At 39.3% G+C, this 16,650-nt stretch overlaps 1 protein-coding gene and 1 long non-coding RNA gene across 3 annotated transcripts; one reads left to right on the top strand and one right to left on the bottom strand.

Annotated features, from left to right (window-relative positions):
• Positions 1-6,532: 6,532 nt before the first annotated feature.
• LOC309491956 lies at positions 6,533-7,918 on the bottom strand. Of its 2 annotated transcripts, none has more exons than XR_014203379.1 (4): positions 7,853-7,918; positions 7,523-7,578; positions 7,084-7,164; positions 6,533-6,641 (listed from the first exon to the last, which is right to left on the bottom strand). It is a non-coding gene; the product is annotated as an uncharacterized lncRNA (long non-coding RNA). The 2 variants fall into 2 exon arrangements; XR_014203380.1 differs by having other exon boundaries at positions 7,084-7,124.
• Positions 7,919-10,065: 2,147 nt separating this feature from the next.
• Positions 10,066-13,038, top strand: LOC309491957 (GTPase IMAP family member 7-like; the record flags this gene model as incomplete). Its single annotated transcript, XM_082190986.1, has 2 exons — positions 10,066-10,132; positions 12,366-13,038. Coding segments are annotated over 2 exons (740 nt in total), but the record flags the coding sequence as incomplete, so codon positions are not given.
• Positions 13,039-16,650: the final 3,612 nt, after the last annotated feature.

The raw sequence follows: 16,650 nt of genomic DNA, 5'->3' as shown, positions 1-16,650 counted from the left end.
ACACTTGACCTTCAATAAAACAATTTGCCGTGTCTTACCCAGAGATGCTTCCTTCTGGTTTTCCCGCAATCGACGCGGATTCTTTATCGTCCTGGTGGGAGCTTCCCCCTCTGGTCCTGAACGCGGTATTGGCTCTCTCTTTCCCGTAATCTGTTGAGTTTCTATCTCAAACCGTCGAGGTATGAGACGGCTGCCTGGTGCTGCCGGGATTGCGCAATTTCCCGTCAACTCCGCTCTCAGGACCAGGAGAAGAAGCGTCCGCACAGGATCCCAAACTTCTGACACCAGCTGTAATAGCAATTTTTATCTCACTGGGAAAAACAGCATCAACAGGTGTAAGAAACACTCAAAAGGCAAAATTGTAATAAAGAAGAAAAAGGTTTATTCACTGAGGATGAGTTACTGAGCCGCAGCCACCCGGCTTGTAAGTCACAATCCTGTAGACTCCATAAAATACAAACATTTTATACAGTTTCTTGGCAAAAACTCCTCCTTCCCCGGCTCCTTGTAAATTTCCAGAATGATATCCTCTATCTTGAGCTGGTTTGGACTGGTTTTCTACCCCCTGGTGCAGATCACCCTGTTCTTTGTCCCTGAGACACCAAAAGGCCTTCACTTATGACCTAAATTGCCTCCCCTTCCCTCAGGAGAGGGCCTGGTGCTTCGTTTATTAGTTAAATAACCCTGTATTCTTCTAACCAAACTCTTTCTCATGCTCAGGTATAAGATTTTATCACCCAGTCTTCCTGTCCCTTCTTTCAGCTGTTAGAAAAGAAAAAAATCCCACAGAAGCACATGGCCAATACACAGTTAAATGAAATCAATAAGTTCAAATGAACAAAAACACAGGAACAATGAATTTTTCACTTACATTTCTATTTTTAAAATTAAAATACTTTTAAACTTTTAAAATAAATTAAAATAAATTACCCCACGAATGAAAGCTAGAAAGAAATGTGGGTCTTTTATAAGGTGACTTTCACATTTATATATATATATATATATATATATATATATATATATATATATATATATATATATATTATTTTTATTTTTTTATTTACTTATATACATTTTGTGGAGTAAAAACATCAATAAACTGAGTAAAATCACATTTGTTAAATATATATATTTCCCATGATATATGTACTTACAAAGCATTTGCCCACCGGCAACTATAGTTGTTGCTTGGACTTTTGACTAAGTATACAAAAAAACTATAGATCTCTTGTAGGATTTGTTTTGTTTGGAAGATTCTAGAATTCATGATTATGTAGATATATACTTATTAGAAACATGAAAATTATCTTCTTTGGAAGGGTTTGCCTTTGCCATGCTTCCTGGAAGTAGGGGTAGGAAATTGACAGCCTCATGTGACAGGAAGGAAGTGAATACCTTTTTTTCTTTTTCTTGAAATCCTTTATTTGGTTGTTTGCTTGAATGCCATTGAGAAATAAAACATGGACATCATCTAGAAAAATACTTACAAAAGGAAAATGACAACTATACCCTGCAGCAACTATAGCTGCATGTGGCCTTAAATGGTTCAAAGTTAATTGCTGTTCTCCTTTCTTCTGTAATTCATCTGTTAGTTTATTTCTTTCCTTTGTATATCTGTTACACTGTATTAATACATGTTCCACATAGCACCTGGTTCTGAAATAGATCTGTCATGACAGCAACAGTTGCTCACAATCACTTCCTTCTCTTACGAGAGGTTCTCTCGTACTGTGTAATAGCTCGCCTAAAACTCTTTTCCACGAGATATTGAAGCCAAAAATTATCCGTAATTTTGTAATATTGTAAAACGCGTTGCGGCAGCATGCAGATATAGGCGAGACGGCTCACGCGCCCATTGGCTGCCATTGCTGTTAATTGCTGTTCTCCTTTCTTCTGTAATTCATCTGTTAGTTTATTTCTTTCCTCTGTATATCTGTTACACTGTATTAATACATGTTCCACATAGCGCCTGGTTCTGAAATAGATCTGTCATGACAGCAACAGTTACTCACAATCACTTCGTTCTCTTACGAGAGGTTCTCTTGTACTGCGTAATAGCTTACGCTAGGGTAAAACTCTTTTCCACGAGATATTGAAGCCAAAAATTATCCTTAATTTTGTAATATTGTAAAACGCGTTGCGGCAGCATGCAGACATGGGCGAGACAGCTCGCGCGCCCATTGGCTGCTCTGCGGCAACTGCACCAGCCTATCGAGAGAGACCCCTCATGACGTCAGATCCAATGAGGGCGCTTCGCGCCCACTGCGTCACGTCCCGCCGAAACGGGCGGGGCCTCGGGCTATAAATATAGCCTCGGGAGGCTGGTCTAGCTGATTTTTCATCTCTTCAAGCGAAGCTCACGCATCGCTGGATCCCGAGAGGAAGAAGCCGCACCGTCTGATAAGCCTTCTGCGGGACGAGCCTTTGCACCTGAAGCCGCTGGTCGACAACTCGCCGCCTTCAGTCACTGTTCCTGCTTACGCTTTCCGGCGTCTATATCCTTTTTCTGCTTTGTGTGATTGCCGCCGCGACACACACTCCCTATCTAAAAGAGCCAAGCGTCTTTCTCAAGATGCCTCGCACATCCTGTGGCTCATGCCGAGCTCCACTCAGCGACGGGGACCACCATGTCATCTGTGTTTCCTGCCTGGGTGAAGATCATGAAGCTCTCGTGCTCGCTGATGGCGGCTGCCCTCATTGCGAGCTAATGCCCATGGTGACTCTGCGGACTCATCTGCCGTTTTTCTCCGAGACTGCAACTTCGCCCGCTGCGTTGCCGCGCCGTAAAAAGCGCTGCGCTCAGCGGGTCCTGGAACCGCCTCCAACCCGCAAAAGCTTCCCGGTGCGCCCACCAGCTTCGCCGCCTGCTTCACCCGAGTCTCTCACTCCTGGCCAGCGGCCGCTGTCTGCCACCGCTTCCGCCATAGGAGACTACGAGGAAGCCGTGTGTGTGGAGGACGACAGCTGCTCTCTTCTAGCGTCGGGCAGTGAGGACTGGTCGAGCTCTGCGGATCTCGCACCTTCTTCTCACCGGCCCTCTGGGAAAAGAGCCAACATTGAAGCAGAGCTCATGCGTCTGCTCGAGCAGGCTGTTGCTAGCCTCGGCCTTGAGTGGTCGACGCCCCAGGAGCCTGCACACAACTGACTGTACGGTTGTTTTCTACAAGGGGACCGTGTTTCGCCGCCTTTGAGACCAGCGCCTTTTCTTCCTGAGCTTCATGAAGAAGTCGCTAAGTCCTGAAGCGCCCCCTTTTCAGCCAAAATGCGTTCTTCCGTGTCAGCAGCATTCTCCGTAGTCGACGGTGCTAAAGACAAGGGGTACCATTCTCTCCCCTCCATGGAGGAAGCTGTAGCTGCCCATCTTTGCCCGCCCTCCGCTGGACGGCGTGCTAGGACAGCGCTACCATCCAAAGCTTGCCGCACGACGTCAGCCTTGCACGGTCGTGCTTACACCGCCGCCGGGCAGGCTGTCTCTGCACTACACTCCATGGCTATACTACAGATCTTCCAGGCCAACCTTCTCCGTAAGATGGACGAGGAAGGACCGGATCTCGCCCTTTGCGCCACTAAATCCGTCGCACAGGCCATAGGGCGGAACATGGCCTCTCTCACTGTGGCTGAGAGACACCTTTGGCTCACGCTTTCTGAGATGTCGGACTCGGAGCGCTCCGCGTTCCTCGACGCCCCCTTCTCTCCCACTGGCCTCTTCGGATCTTCTGTCAGAGACTTCACAGACAGATTTGCTGAGGTACAGAAGACATTGCAGGCCATGAAGCATTTTCTGCCCAAGCGCTCCAGCTCCGCAGCAGGTAGCTCTAAACAGCCGTCAGCTCGCAGTTCTCACCTGCAACCCCCGCCGACTGCCGCCGCTTCACAGCGCCGTTTTTGCCCACTGCCCAGTGCTCATTCCTACACACAAGCACAGCCCGCCACACGCGGCTTGCACAAATAAAAACGACTCACGTCGATTGTGCACTAGATGTAGTGAATTGGTATCGGTCAGGTGTAAGCCTGGGGACTTCCTCGAGTGTGAAGGTGGTGTCTACAGACGGCTCAACCTCGGGATGGGGAGCGCTGCTCGAGGGCAGACCATTCTTTGGCCAGTGGTCAGAACGGGAAAAGCTTCTACACATAAACTGCCTGGAAATGATGGCGGTCGACAACGTGCTGAGTTGCTTTTGTCCCCAGATAAAAGGACACCACGTCTTGGTCCGTTCGGACAACATGTCAGTGGTGGCTTATATAAATCACCAAGGGGGTATCAGATCCAGAACCCTTCACAGGCTGACGGAACGCCTCCTGATCTGGGATCAGCACAATCTGCGCTCGCTGAGAGCAGCGCACATGCCAGGTCACTTGAATGTGGGACTGTCCAGGAACAATGTTCCGGCAGGAGAATGGTCTTTACATCCGCAGACAGTCCAACTGTTGTGGAAAACATTCGGCAGAGCGAAGATAGACCTATTTGCGTCTCAAGAAAATGCTCACTGTCCGGAGTTTTTCTCCAAGAGCAGGGATGCGCTGGCCCATGTCTGGCCCCGCTCTATGCGTTTCCCCCTGTCACGTGTAATATTAGCTCAAAGGGGAAATATTAATAATAATCCATAATTACCAATTATGATTATTTATTAATATTTGGGTCAGTTAATTAGATTAACTTTGAGGTAAGCCAAATTAATATTACAATCAATTAATCAGTTCCAACGAACTCTTTAATTATTCTTTTATTCTAAGAAAAGTGTATCTTTCAGGGTCACTGAAAAATAATTATTTCTTATCGTGTACAGCAATTAGAGCATGTAACAGGATCAAAATCGTAAAAGGGACTTTGTATGCAAACAGAGGATCAGAAACCAAATGCATAATTGTGCACAAGTTTTATTAACTAAATCACAAACATAACTAAACTAAACTAAACAAACAAACAAACAAACAAACAAACAAACAAACAAACAAACAAACATACATACATTCATCCATACATGCATAGGTAAAGGGGTGAGTGATGTGGAACCGGAAGCAGGAAATAGAAATATGGAAAACATCTATTTAACATTGAAAAGAACCATAAGTTTATCTTCAGAGCACTTCATTAACATATACTTGCATGGTACAAATTGCTACTTAATGTAACAGTTTTAATCAGTAAATACTTTTAAACCTACTCCACACATGACTACTGTGTGTTTTAGTCTTTCAGCATTTAGTTGTCAGTACCTTTGTCTCACACTCCAAACATCAGGATTGAACACTAACCAGCCTAACCCAAAATCCTCAAATCCCTTTTTTTTTATTTCAATAGAATAAATAAAGCTATCCCACTTGTGAAAGAATATTAGAAATAGACATTGCAATACAAATAATCGATATTGCATAAATATGCAAACGATATACTGTACATACAGAAACAGAGCAGTATACAATTAACACCAGTTAATGGTAAACTTCTTTCTTGGATCTTGTTTGAATTGGCAGGCTATTATAGGCTTGAAATTGAATTCCCTCTAAATGTGTTATGGGCCATGAGGACTGTCTGGTTAGTAAAAAAAAAAAAATCAAAATATGATTTCATCCAGTAAAAGTTAACTTTACATGGTAATTTGTTTATTGTAACAACAACAAAGGGAAAAGAATGCTACCGATTACAAATGGAATGTTCAATATATATATATTTTTTTTTGCCTACCTATGAATTAAGAGGCATTGTTAACTCTTACATTCTAATTAGGCCCTACATGTACAATCAAGGCATCAGATGAAAGCTTATCTTCCACTCTTTCTAAAGGTGTGCTCAGTTTGTTTGCTCTAGCATAAAGTATCAGGGAGATATGGCTCACGATTCATGAATATAATTAAACCATTTTAGCATGTTTGGGTGATTCTGGGAGTTAAAGCCGAATTTGAGGTAACATTGTTTTGACCCTAATTACAAGTTTCCAGCAGCTTGTTGACCGGGTTGGCCACCTAGGTTGTGATCCTCAGACATCATAGATTTCATTTTTATATGACAACCTTTTACAGCAGCCCATGTCTGTTAAACCCCCTTTGCCCCCTGGGTATTAAGATATGCTCAATATTGGTGCTGCACGATATTGAAAAATTTTGTTTATTTAGAGATACCTGCCATATGGTATAGTGCAGGCGCTAACGGCGCTATATCTCGTAAATTACCCCACTAATAATGCCCAGAATGGTACCAAACTTCAACAGTAGTACTAATGGGTTCTGTACTCATTAAGCAAGGCATTTGAAAGTTTGTAAGTACATCAGGAGTTTATTTAAATAACACTTGCCTAACGGCGAATGCTACTGCTGACGCGGATGTTGCCGTCACTTTATGAGTACAGAACCTATTTGTACTTCTGTACTACTCATTTTCCCCAACATAGAGCAGATCGGCACACAACAAAAACTGCTGTTCGGATGTTCCCTTTTCTGATATTTTAGCATTCGTGACATTTTAATTAAAACAGAAATAAGAATTTTAGTATAATAAGTGAAAATTAACAGTAAACTCAGAGATCCCCTACCGCTGCAGATGTGTACGGAAGTGAAAAGCGGAAATGCTTAGACCTCTTTCCGGTTCGACCGCTGGGCGCTCCGCATAACCCCTATTGGGGGGATTTTGTAGAGGAGTGAACCTGCATAGAAAATTACAATAGATAACAAGCATAGATAAATACAATAGAAGAAAAATACAGTTGAAATAAGCAGTGCATTATGTTTTTCAGTTAAATCTAACTTATCAGGTACAGAAATTGAATTATCAAAATGTACAATAAGTCTTCACTGAAAAAATAAAATAACTATAAATTAATTAAATGTATCTTTGCTAAAGCTACAAGTCATTTTCTCTTTTGATGTTTGATCACCGTTGGCGACACACAGTTAGGCTGCTGTCCCTTTAAGACGAATGCGCAGACCTAAATCCTAATCCTAGACATAAATGACACACATTCGTTTTCTTTCTGTTTAAAACACAAGACTGTTTACGAGGAAACTCGCCAAGATGGGCATTTTGCGTGCACGTGTCCGTTTAAGCTCAAAAGAAAGGGAAAGAGAACTGAATTTGGCTAAACTCACCTTCTTCATCTACTGACTGTGGATGGCATCAAGGTCTTGTCCTGAAGAAAACAGGGCCAAACAATAGGGATTATATCTCATCTGGTAACAAGAGCAAAGCCATAACTTTAAGAACTCTAATGATATATTTACCCCCTGATATTGCATTGGGGATATCAATTCAAACATTTTTAAAGGCTAAGAGTATGAGCCACAGCTGCCCAAGATATCTAGGGGTTGCAAATTAGTCATGGCTATAAACCTGTATGTATGGCATCTACTTTGTATTTTTTATAAAGCAATGTTCTATGCATTTGTCCCTGTCAAATAAACATTAAATAAATACATCTGTGAAAAATAACTGCCTAAAGTTGTCGACCCCCTGAACCACATTCAGCATTTAAAAGTACAAAGAATTTCAGTATTGATCAATAAAAAAAACATACAAATACATAAATACCTTTGAGTTGGACAGTATGGTGTCAGTCTCATTGGCCAACATAATTCAAAACAGACCTAAAGAAATAAAATAAAATATACTAATGATCAGGATATCATGTTATCATAATAGTTAAATGAATTATTTTTATAACTATGACCATTATAATATTGTATTAGTCGCCTATTATTTAGCTGATTATTTAGCCTACAGGCTTCTCAAGGACAATCTCACTGAAAAAAACTGGGGTTAATGATTTTAAAATGTGAGACTTATTTCAAAAGCATAAATCTTACAGACCCCAAACCTTTGAACAGTAGTGCACAGTATGTTTGAGGTGGTTTTGCTTACTAGTCATATGGTTCATAGCCGTGGAGATTTTCTTGGACAGGGGGTGCAGCAGGCCTTCAGCATGATGATCTAGAACATAACATGCAATTTCACAGAGCCAACAATATTACATGGGATTGGTTTATTACAAGGAACCAAGCTAGAACAGAGGTGAAATGCAGAAAAGATAAATATATACAAATCTTAAGATAATGTATTGTGAAATAAATGCATGTGGAATTATTATCATGATTAAACAATAACTCACCCCTTGTTGTAGAGTTTTTTCTCTCTCTCGCTATTCTGAAATCACATTTTAGCAATATTGGTAAGTGACATCACTGATTAAGTTAACAATACAGTGTATTCTTTTAGGTTAAATAAATTAAGTTCGATGCTAACGGACTTTTTCAAAGACACAAAACCATTTCTTTAAAGTAAATATTCAACAGAAGCGTGTCAATTAGACGAAAGAAATGTGTCAGGGACGTTTGTGTGTATTATTTGTGAGATTTTGTTGACTAAACTTACCTGAAAGCATTGAAACCAACAGCGAGAGACGGGAGTTTTGTTGTTTGTCAGTTGTCGATGACGTTTCCGGTTTCCATCTGCTCTCGCGCAGCGCACGTGGTCGCTCCAGTGTTTGATCACGCGCATGCGCACACTTCAAAGTCACGCAGCATTTAAATAAACATATAGAATTAAAATGTATAACATAACTTAAAATATCATTAATAAAAAGTTATTGCGAATAGATCTGAACGTTGTTGGTTATCTTATAACCATAGGGGACCATACTGACGTCGTTGTCAGTTATGCCTGTTAATAGTAAGTGATATTAAAATAATAACCTACAGAGAACGTTCCCAGAACGTTCTCTTTAGGTTATAAAAATAAAACCTAAAAACCTGAAACGTTTTTGGAAGGTTCTCCTTAGGTTATATAAATAAAACCAAAAAATAACTTGCAGGAAACGTTCTGGGAAGGATCTCTTTAGGTTATAAAAATAAAACCTAAAAATAACCTGCAGGGAACGTTCTGGGAAGGTTCTCTTTAGGTTATAAAAATAAAACCTAAAAATAACCTGCAGAGAACGTTCTGGGAAGGTTCTCTTTAGGTTATAAAAATAAAACCTAAAAATAACCTACAGGGAACGTTCTGGGAAGGTTCTCTTTAGGTTATAAAATAAAACCTAAAAATAACCTGCAGGGAACGTTCCCAGAACGTTCTCTTTAGGTTATTAAATAACAACCTGCAGGGAACGTTCCCAGAACGTTCTCTTTAGGTTATAAAAATTAAACCTAAAAATAACCTACAGAGAACATTCCTAGAACGTTCTTATTTGGTTCCCAAAAAAATAACCAAATGGGAACCAAATGGGAACGTTAGGGGAACATTCTGTGTTTGCTGGGTTGTTCTGTTCTGAATATCATTAAATTTAAAGGATTTGTTGTGGAATATTTTTAGTGAATTTTTTAAGCATACAGCAAACGATAGTAGGCTATTAATTGGTTAAAATTCTTACAATGGTTAATGGTTTACCGGTTCATTAGCATCCCTGTAGCTTTAGCTAGATCAAAAGAGTGCAGAATCAACTTTGCGTTACGATCGCGTCACGGATAAGCCACTGCACGTGCATCATCAAAAGCGGTTGTTAACAAAAGGCTTAAGAATAGGCCTACATAGGCCTATGGGTCGCGTCAATTAAAAAAAAAAAAAAAAAAAGGGTCGCTCTTGAAAAAGTTTGAAAACCACTGGTTTACAGTGTCTGCTTTAAGGGCCTGGTTCTATTTTTTCACGCTACTTCTCTGCACATTCCTTGCGTTTCTTCTCCATCTCGCGGACTATTTTGACAGATACACACTGACACTGCTGCACGCTCGCTCACTCGTTTAAAGTTGTGATTGGGCCAGCCCAGTGTCAATCAAGAAAAGAGCCAATGGGCCGCTGATCTACGTGTTTCATGGGCTGGTCTGTCAGAAAAAAAAAACTAACACTGACTTTTTTTGACCAATGCATTAGCCTACACCGGCACAAACCCAGCGCCGCCAATTAAGCAAAACAAAACAAAATGAATGGGCCGCCGATGTACAAATTTTATGGGCCGTTAAAAAAAAAAAATATATATATATAATATAAATAAAAAAAAAAATATATATATATATAATAAGTATGTATGAGTATGAGATGTATCGGCCCAAAAAGAACGTCGGCCCACTGGGAAAATGCCCGGTATGCCCAATGGCCAGTCCAGCCATGGATTTACCTGTTCTGCTAAAACAGAGCAACTGAATGTCGGATGTCAGTTCTCACCACCTTTCGAAGGTTTTTTTCGATGTAAATTCAGTACTTTGCGCGTTCCTTATCCTTGTCCCTCTTCTTTGCAATTTGTTCATCGAAACGTCGTCTCTTTGGTCGTGTGTTGGCCATAATTCAAACTTCCCTCTTCATGCTTCTCTCTCCTCCACACACCCCCTTCATGTGTACGCGCACTAACCCCCCGAACCCCACCCTCAAATACTTCTTGCCAGTGATTGGCTGGAGCACTGTTTGTTGTGTTTCGTGGTGCGGGTGAGCCCAGTTTGTTTTTGCTGCAGTTTGTGGAGCCTGTGGTGTCTAGAGAGACCACGTTTTTTTACAGTGTGTTCAGGGGTCAGGCAGCTAGCGGATAGTGAGGAGATGTTTGCTGTATGTGACAAAAAATGTTTTGGCGTAAAAAACGCGTGACATCGCTTATAGCACCTTTAAAATTGTTGAAAAATGCATCTAGTTAACAGAATCTTAAAGCTGGAGCTGGGCCTGCTTTACAATAAAATGAACAAGTTCTATACTTGTGTTAATGTATTTTTGACATGACAGTGACAGTAGTGCTAGTCGTTTCAAAAACATGAATTGGTGTATTCCAATTTAACAACAAATGTCACCCCATGTTTCACACGCATTAGGTAAATTTCTGTCTGTTACTGTTTGTTGTAATATTAAAATCACTTCATATTGGATCCTGTCTACCTTCGTCTTCATCTTTTTCGTCTTGTAACAACCATTATCACAGGAAAAAAACTGTCCTTTGAGTAGCCTATACCTTACATGTCTTTGTACATGTGTAAACTCCATTTTTATAGCTTATCTATGGTAATGCAGATGAATTTATATAATGTAATATTAAGACAAGGAATAAGAGAGATGTTAAAAGACAATAAATGTCTTTCTGTCAGGTCCATTAAGTCAAGAACACACAGACAATAAAAATAATTTGGAATTTTTATTGAATAGATTGCAAACAGGTTGATGTTCCTGAATTGAAATTTGGCGGTATGGCTCTGTTCAGGGAGTCCTCTGACCTTTCATGAACACCATGAAATAGCAGAGAGTCAGAGGACAGCAGCAGCATTAGGGAACGTTCACACAGTTTAGGACTGTGAGAGCTAAAATATCCCCCCTGTGAACAGAGCAGGCAACATGACATAAAGCAAAATGCCACGTTATGCATAAGGAGGAGCTGGGGAGGTGGCGGGCAGCAGTAGCGAGCAGCAAGCATGTATGAGCAAACTGAATGTGCTTTAAATAGGGCGCCTTGTTTGAGCTTGGCCATTGAGCAGCGAGGGGAGTTACCCAGCTAATGCAGCTCAGCTGAAGCAGATCAGCTGACGGGACAGTGTTGTAGCAATAGCATTAGCAGCGTCTTGACTACCTGGCCTGCCAGAACTGATGCTGACGCTCAATTTATTATCATATTTTTGGTGATTGATTATTATTATAGTTCTGTAGGGTGGTCCTTGCATGAGAAATTCAACTGCAGCATGTAATTTGTTTAGTAAATGTTATCCTAATGCTGTAGTTTCAGGTTAATGCTGTTGTGCTGTGCCATTGTTTTCTGATGTGCATCATTTTCAGAAATGCTTCATTTCGGTTAATGTTGTAGGCTATTCTCAGTATCCTCTCTCTTGTTAGTAATACATAAGTGACATTATCAAAATGTAAAGCTTATGCTTCAGTTGCCCAGAGCCTTGACTTCCCAGTCCGTTGCATTTCCTCTTTTGACCAAGATCGTTGGATTGGCTTCAGCTTTGATTCTTTGAGTAGTAATGGCAATCTGCAACATAACATCTGTTGTTTGACACTGCAGTCATGTGTCTAAGGCAGACATAAATTGTAAAAGAAAATTGTTTTAAACAAAGGTGCATTGTTTCAATCTGCTGTCAGAAAGATATGTCAGATACAGTTGAGCACATAACAAATCTTTTTGATTCAAAGGATGTAATTTACTTTGACTGTAATTATGAAAACACTACTTGTTTTCAAACTTATGTAACAGAGACTAGAATTGTTTCTATTAACATGATTAACCACGAATAATTTTGAGATTCCACGATTCATTTAAATGCAAACTAACAAATACTTATTGGTTTATGTTATACCAAATACTGATCCATAACTCAATAACTGCCATAAGCAAATTGTGAACAATTACATAATTTGCATATTTCTGTACTAGACAACATAGATGTAACTCATTGGTCCACTCTCTCCTTAGGTACAAATGAAGTGGAGATTGTGGTTCTTGGCAAAATAGGAGAAGGAAAAAGCAGCACTGCAAACACCATCTTTGGGGAAAAAATATTCAGTGAGCTCACATCTCCCAACACTGGAACTAGATTTAGCAGATTTGAAAGAAAATTTGTAAATGGGGCATTTTTGACAATTGTGGATACACCAGGATTTTTTAATTCAGAATCTACTAATGAGACAATACTCAATGGAATAAAACAAAGTGTCAATGAGTGTAAACCAGGACCCCATACTTTTCTTCTTATTTTGAGAGTTGGGGTGTACGCAGAACAGAATGTTGATTCAGTAGCAGAATTTAAGAGATTCTTGGGTGTGGATGCTCTAAAATATACAATAATTTGCTTTACTCATGGTGATGAACTGGATTATGGACAGACCATTGAGGACTATGTGAGGAAATCAGCAGAACTACAAAGGCTCGTTGATGAGTGTGGCGGTCGCTGTCATGTTGTTGATAATAAATACTGGAATGAGCAGCGGGATGAGTACAGGAACAACAGAGTCCAGGTAGAGAAACTACTGAACACAATAAAACAGATGCAAATGGCGAATGGAGGAGGTTACTACACCGCTGAGATGCTGCGAGAAGCTGAGCAAGAAATGCAGAGGAGGACTGGAATTGCAGCAAGGTTTAGAAGGTATCTATGCTGTGTTCCAGTCCACTTTTAGACACGCACTTGTGAACTTCCCTAAGCAGTTCCCCTCGGGGGAATCCCCGCCGCCATTTTGAAGTGCATTCCACTTCGTGAAGTGAACGAGGGAAGTTTATATGGACAGACCCTCACTCCCTCGATTTTGACCGAGGAAGTGAGTCTACTTCGTACACTTCAGGCACCTACATGTCCCACAATGCAGTATGATTGTGACGTCACCACAGATCTTGTCTAATCACCACCACAACAAACAACTCTATGATATATTAATTCTAATGTTTTAATTGAAAACAACCCAAACACCATATATACATTTGGATGCTGCATTGTACAAATTCTTAAAGGGAAAAAAGATGTAAATAATAAATCAACTCTTTAGCTGATTCCAAGTGATCAAGGGCTTAGGACTTTCCAATTCAGCCCATTGCAGTTTCCGCCAGTAGGGGGAAGGGACGGAGGGAAGTTAGCAAGTGAAGGGCATAACAATTCTGGACTGGAACACAGCCCTGGGGTGCATTTTAAAAGGTTTTAATTGGATTAGATGCGTATTCCGTAATGGCTGGAACCACTTGTTTGGCTGCTAGAACACACAAGATTGGCCCGAAATAAAATGGTCATGACAGTTTCATCATGTTTGATAATGTTAGCTTATTCTGTATCGAGTATTTCTATGCTACTTCCACAAGTATAAAGGTACTTATAATGATATTCTTTTATATATCTCTTTTTTCTTTTTTTGTGAGGACTGTTAGGTATGATGTATTAATATGATAAAATATCTGAAAATAGAACTTAAATTAGAGTGAATAAATATTTAGTTTGACTATTTGTTAAAATTGAAAAGTAAAAAAAAAAAAAAAAAAAAAAAAATATATATATATATATATATATATATCAACTTTCAGACCCTATTTGTGGAATGTGTCTGATGATCTGTTTATCAGAAATATTAAGATAATTTGTACCACTGCCATATGTGTGTTTATATGTATGTTTATGTAGACCATGCATAATGAATGATATCAATCCATTATTTGGTTTATATATTTTATTAATTATTCAATCCCATAAATACTCTCCTAATGGGATGTGAGTTCTAAGAAGTGCTTTGAAGGGTTACAAATCTAGAGGGCTTGATGATATTAGATGAAAAGGAAAGTAATTTTAGAGTTGGAGCAAGTTATTACATTTTGATAGAAGATTACTTTTAAATTATTAATAATGTGCATCACTAAAACAGGCAAGATAAATTAATAACACATTAAGATCAGTGGCTACACCCCAATTTGCTTACTATATCTGTCCTAAATAGTACTCAAGATTATAAATAGTGGGTCATTCTCAATACTCAAACCGATGCTTCTTCGTTTCATTGTTCCTCACTCCAGTTACTGAGCTACTAACTATAATAGATAACTGTGTATGTATATATGATTTTTAGTGATGTTTTATTGTAGTAAATTTGGTATGATTATATTAGGACTGGTGGCTGTAATGGGTGTATGGTTGATTGAATGAATTAATAGTTGCATTTGAGTGGTCAAATACATTTTATATTGTATATTTTGTATTGTAATTCACCTGCTCAGGGACTGCAGATGGAAACTAGCTTAGGCTAAATCTGGTGCAAGGCATCTTTAATTAATGTTTTTTGCACATTGTCCCTGTTGAAATAAATAAACAAACAAACAAACAAACAAAGCTACTCCGCAGTTGTTGCTGTCCCGCTCTGTCTAAAATATTCAGAATATAAACTCTTATTATAGGTGTACCGTAGGGATTCATGATGAGACAAAAACATGGTTTGGAAGATGGATTCATGATGTAGCCTAGATTACATTATATAAATTTTTTAAATTTAGAACAAAAAAGTTAGTGTACCTTTAACTGTGGCAAGATGATTCACAGGGTAGTTTAAACAATGACAGGGGGCACCTAACTTATCGACAGAGCGATCTGTTGAGAGCCGTTGAAAGAGAGTTGCAACAACCTTTAATCTCACCACCACACGGTCACATAGATAGACCATGGTGTTTGTAAACAGTGATGACTGTGAGAGCCTAACTGGGAACTATACCATGAAGCCGGTTTGTGGTTTGTCTCTGCTCAAACCACTGTTGGAAAATTCTCAACACTGCTGACCAGGAGCAACACACAAGCCTTGTCGTTTAAGAGATATCTGACCCAGTAAGGGGCCAACAGTTGTGGGCCAGCCAACAATTTGTCCCTTGTCAAAGTCACTCAGATCTTTATTCTGCCCCATTTCTCCTGCATCCAACACATTGATTATGAGAACTGATTGTTTGCTTACCTTCTAATCTACCCAGACCTTAATATGTGGCCTTGATAGGATATGATCAACGAATATTCGCTTCACTTCTGACTGGTCATACTGTTTTGGCTCATACATGTATATACAGAGCTGTAGTTGTAACGCAGGTTGACTCAGAGATAACAGAGAGTAGGAGCCAAATTCAGTACTAAAAGTTTATTAACAAATAACAAAAGTAAATCCAGGCAAAGGAAAAAACAGAGTAAATCCATACAAGGCAAAACAGAACTGAAGACAACACACACATTACATCCGCAATCGGCAACACTAGACACTAGAAAATGGAAACACTGGAGTATACATACACAGGGGGCTGGTTGGCAAGACACACTTGGGAACAAAGAGGGGCTGATTTCCAAACTACAAACTGACTACAAAATGACATATGGGACAGGAAGCAATTCAAAAGTAACAAGACATAAGGAACACAATATAGCTTTAGTCTAGTTGCTTAAAAGAGTATTGCTGGTCATATTGCTCACTTATTTTTAAGGTTTTGCATTTGAAGATGTATTTAGACATTATGAAACACTACATTTTTAGAAGTTTCTATTTTTTTTAAATGTTAAATTAAAATGTTAAACAATGATACATAAACATCCACAAATGTTAATATTAATGAATGTAAGCAAATACTGATGAAACTAAACTACAAATAAACTCAAGACAGATGTTTAAAATAGTACACAAAAACAAGGCAATCAATTGCATTCAGTTTATTATATAATATATAGAGTGAGGGGCTAGATAAGTTATTCTTTGAATGGACAGTCTTCATAGAAACTCATTCAACCACCTACAGGAAGAGAAGGACAACTAGCATCATATGTTGAATATTGCTCATGTGCAACGTGATCTCATGAGAATACGTGTGTACTTTTACGTAAAGTGTAGTTCTACCATATGTACATTTACTTACGTTTTACACACACAGAAACGTACTGACGTATTTACAGCAATAAAACGTAAATTATTTACGTATAAACAACTCTACCGATGTACAAATTTGTATGTATTCCATGTGCATATTAAAATCGTGGCATTAATGTTTTGACTATTACATTAATATTAAAATCGTGGCATTAATGTTTTGACTATTACATTCATATTAAAATCGTGGCATTAATGTTTTGACTCAATTACATTCAATTGTCTTCTCAATTATGTTTTCAGTCGCATTTATTAAATGCAGTTTTCTCATTTAAGAAATAATAACATTTCGTTCGTTCTATTCGTGCAAACTCGTTTCAGAGAATTAAGTTTAG

The sequence above is a fragment of the Leuciscus leuciscus genome, assembly GCF_965113295.1.
Source record: "Leuciscus leuciscus genome assembly, contig: HAP1_SCAFFOLD_768, whole genome shotgun sequence".
NCBI lineage: Eukaryota > Metazoa > Chordata > Actinopteri > Cypriniformes > Leuciscidae > Leuciscus > Leuciscus leuciscus.
The sequence above is the reverse complement of the archived record's forward strand: the minus strand, read 5'-3'. Positions and strand labels throughout refer to the sequence as shown.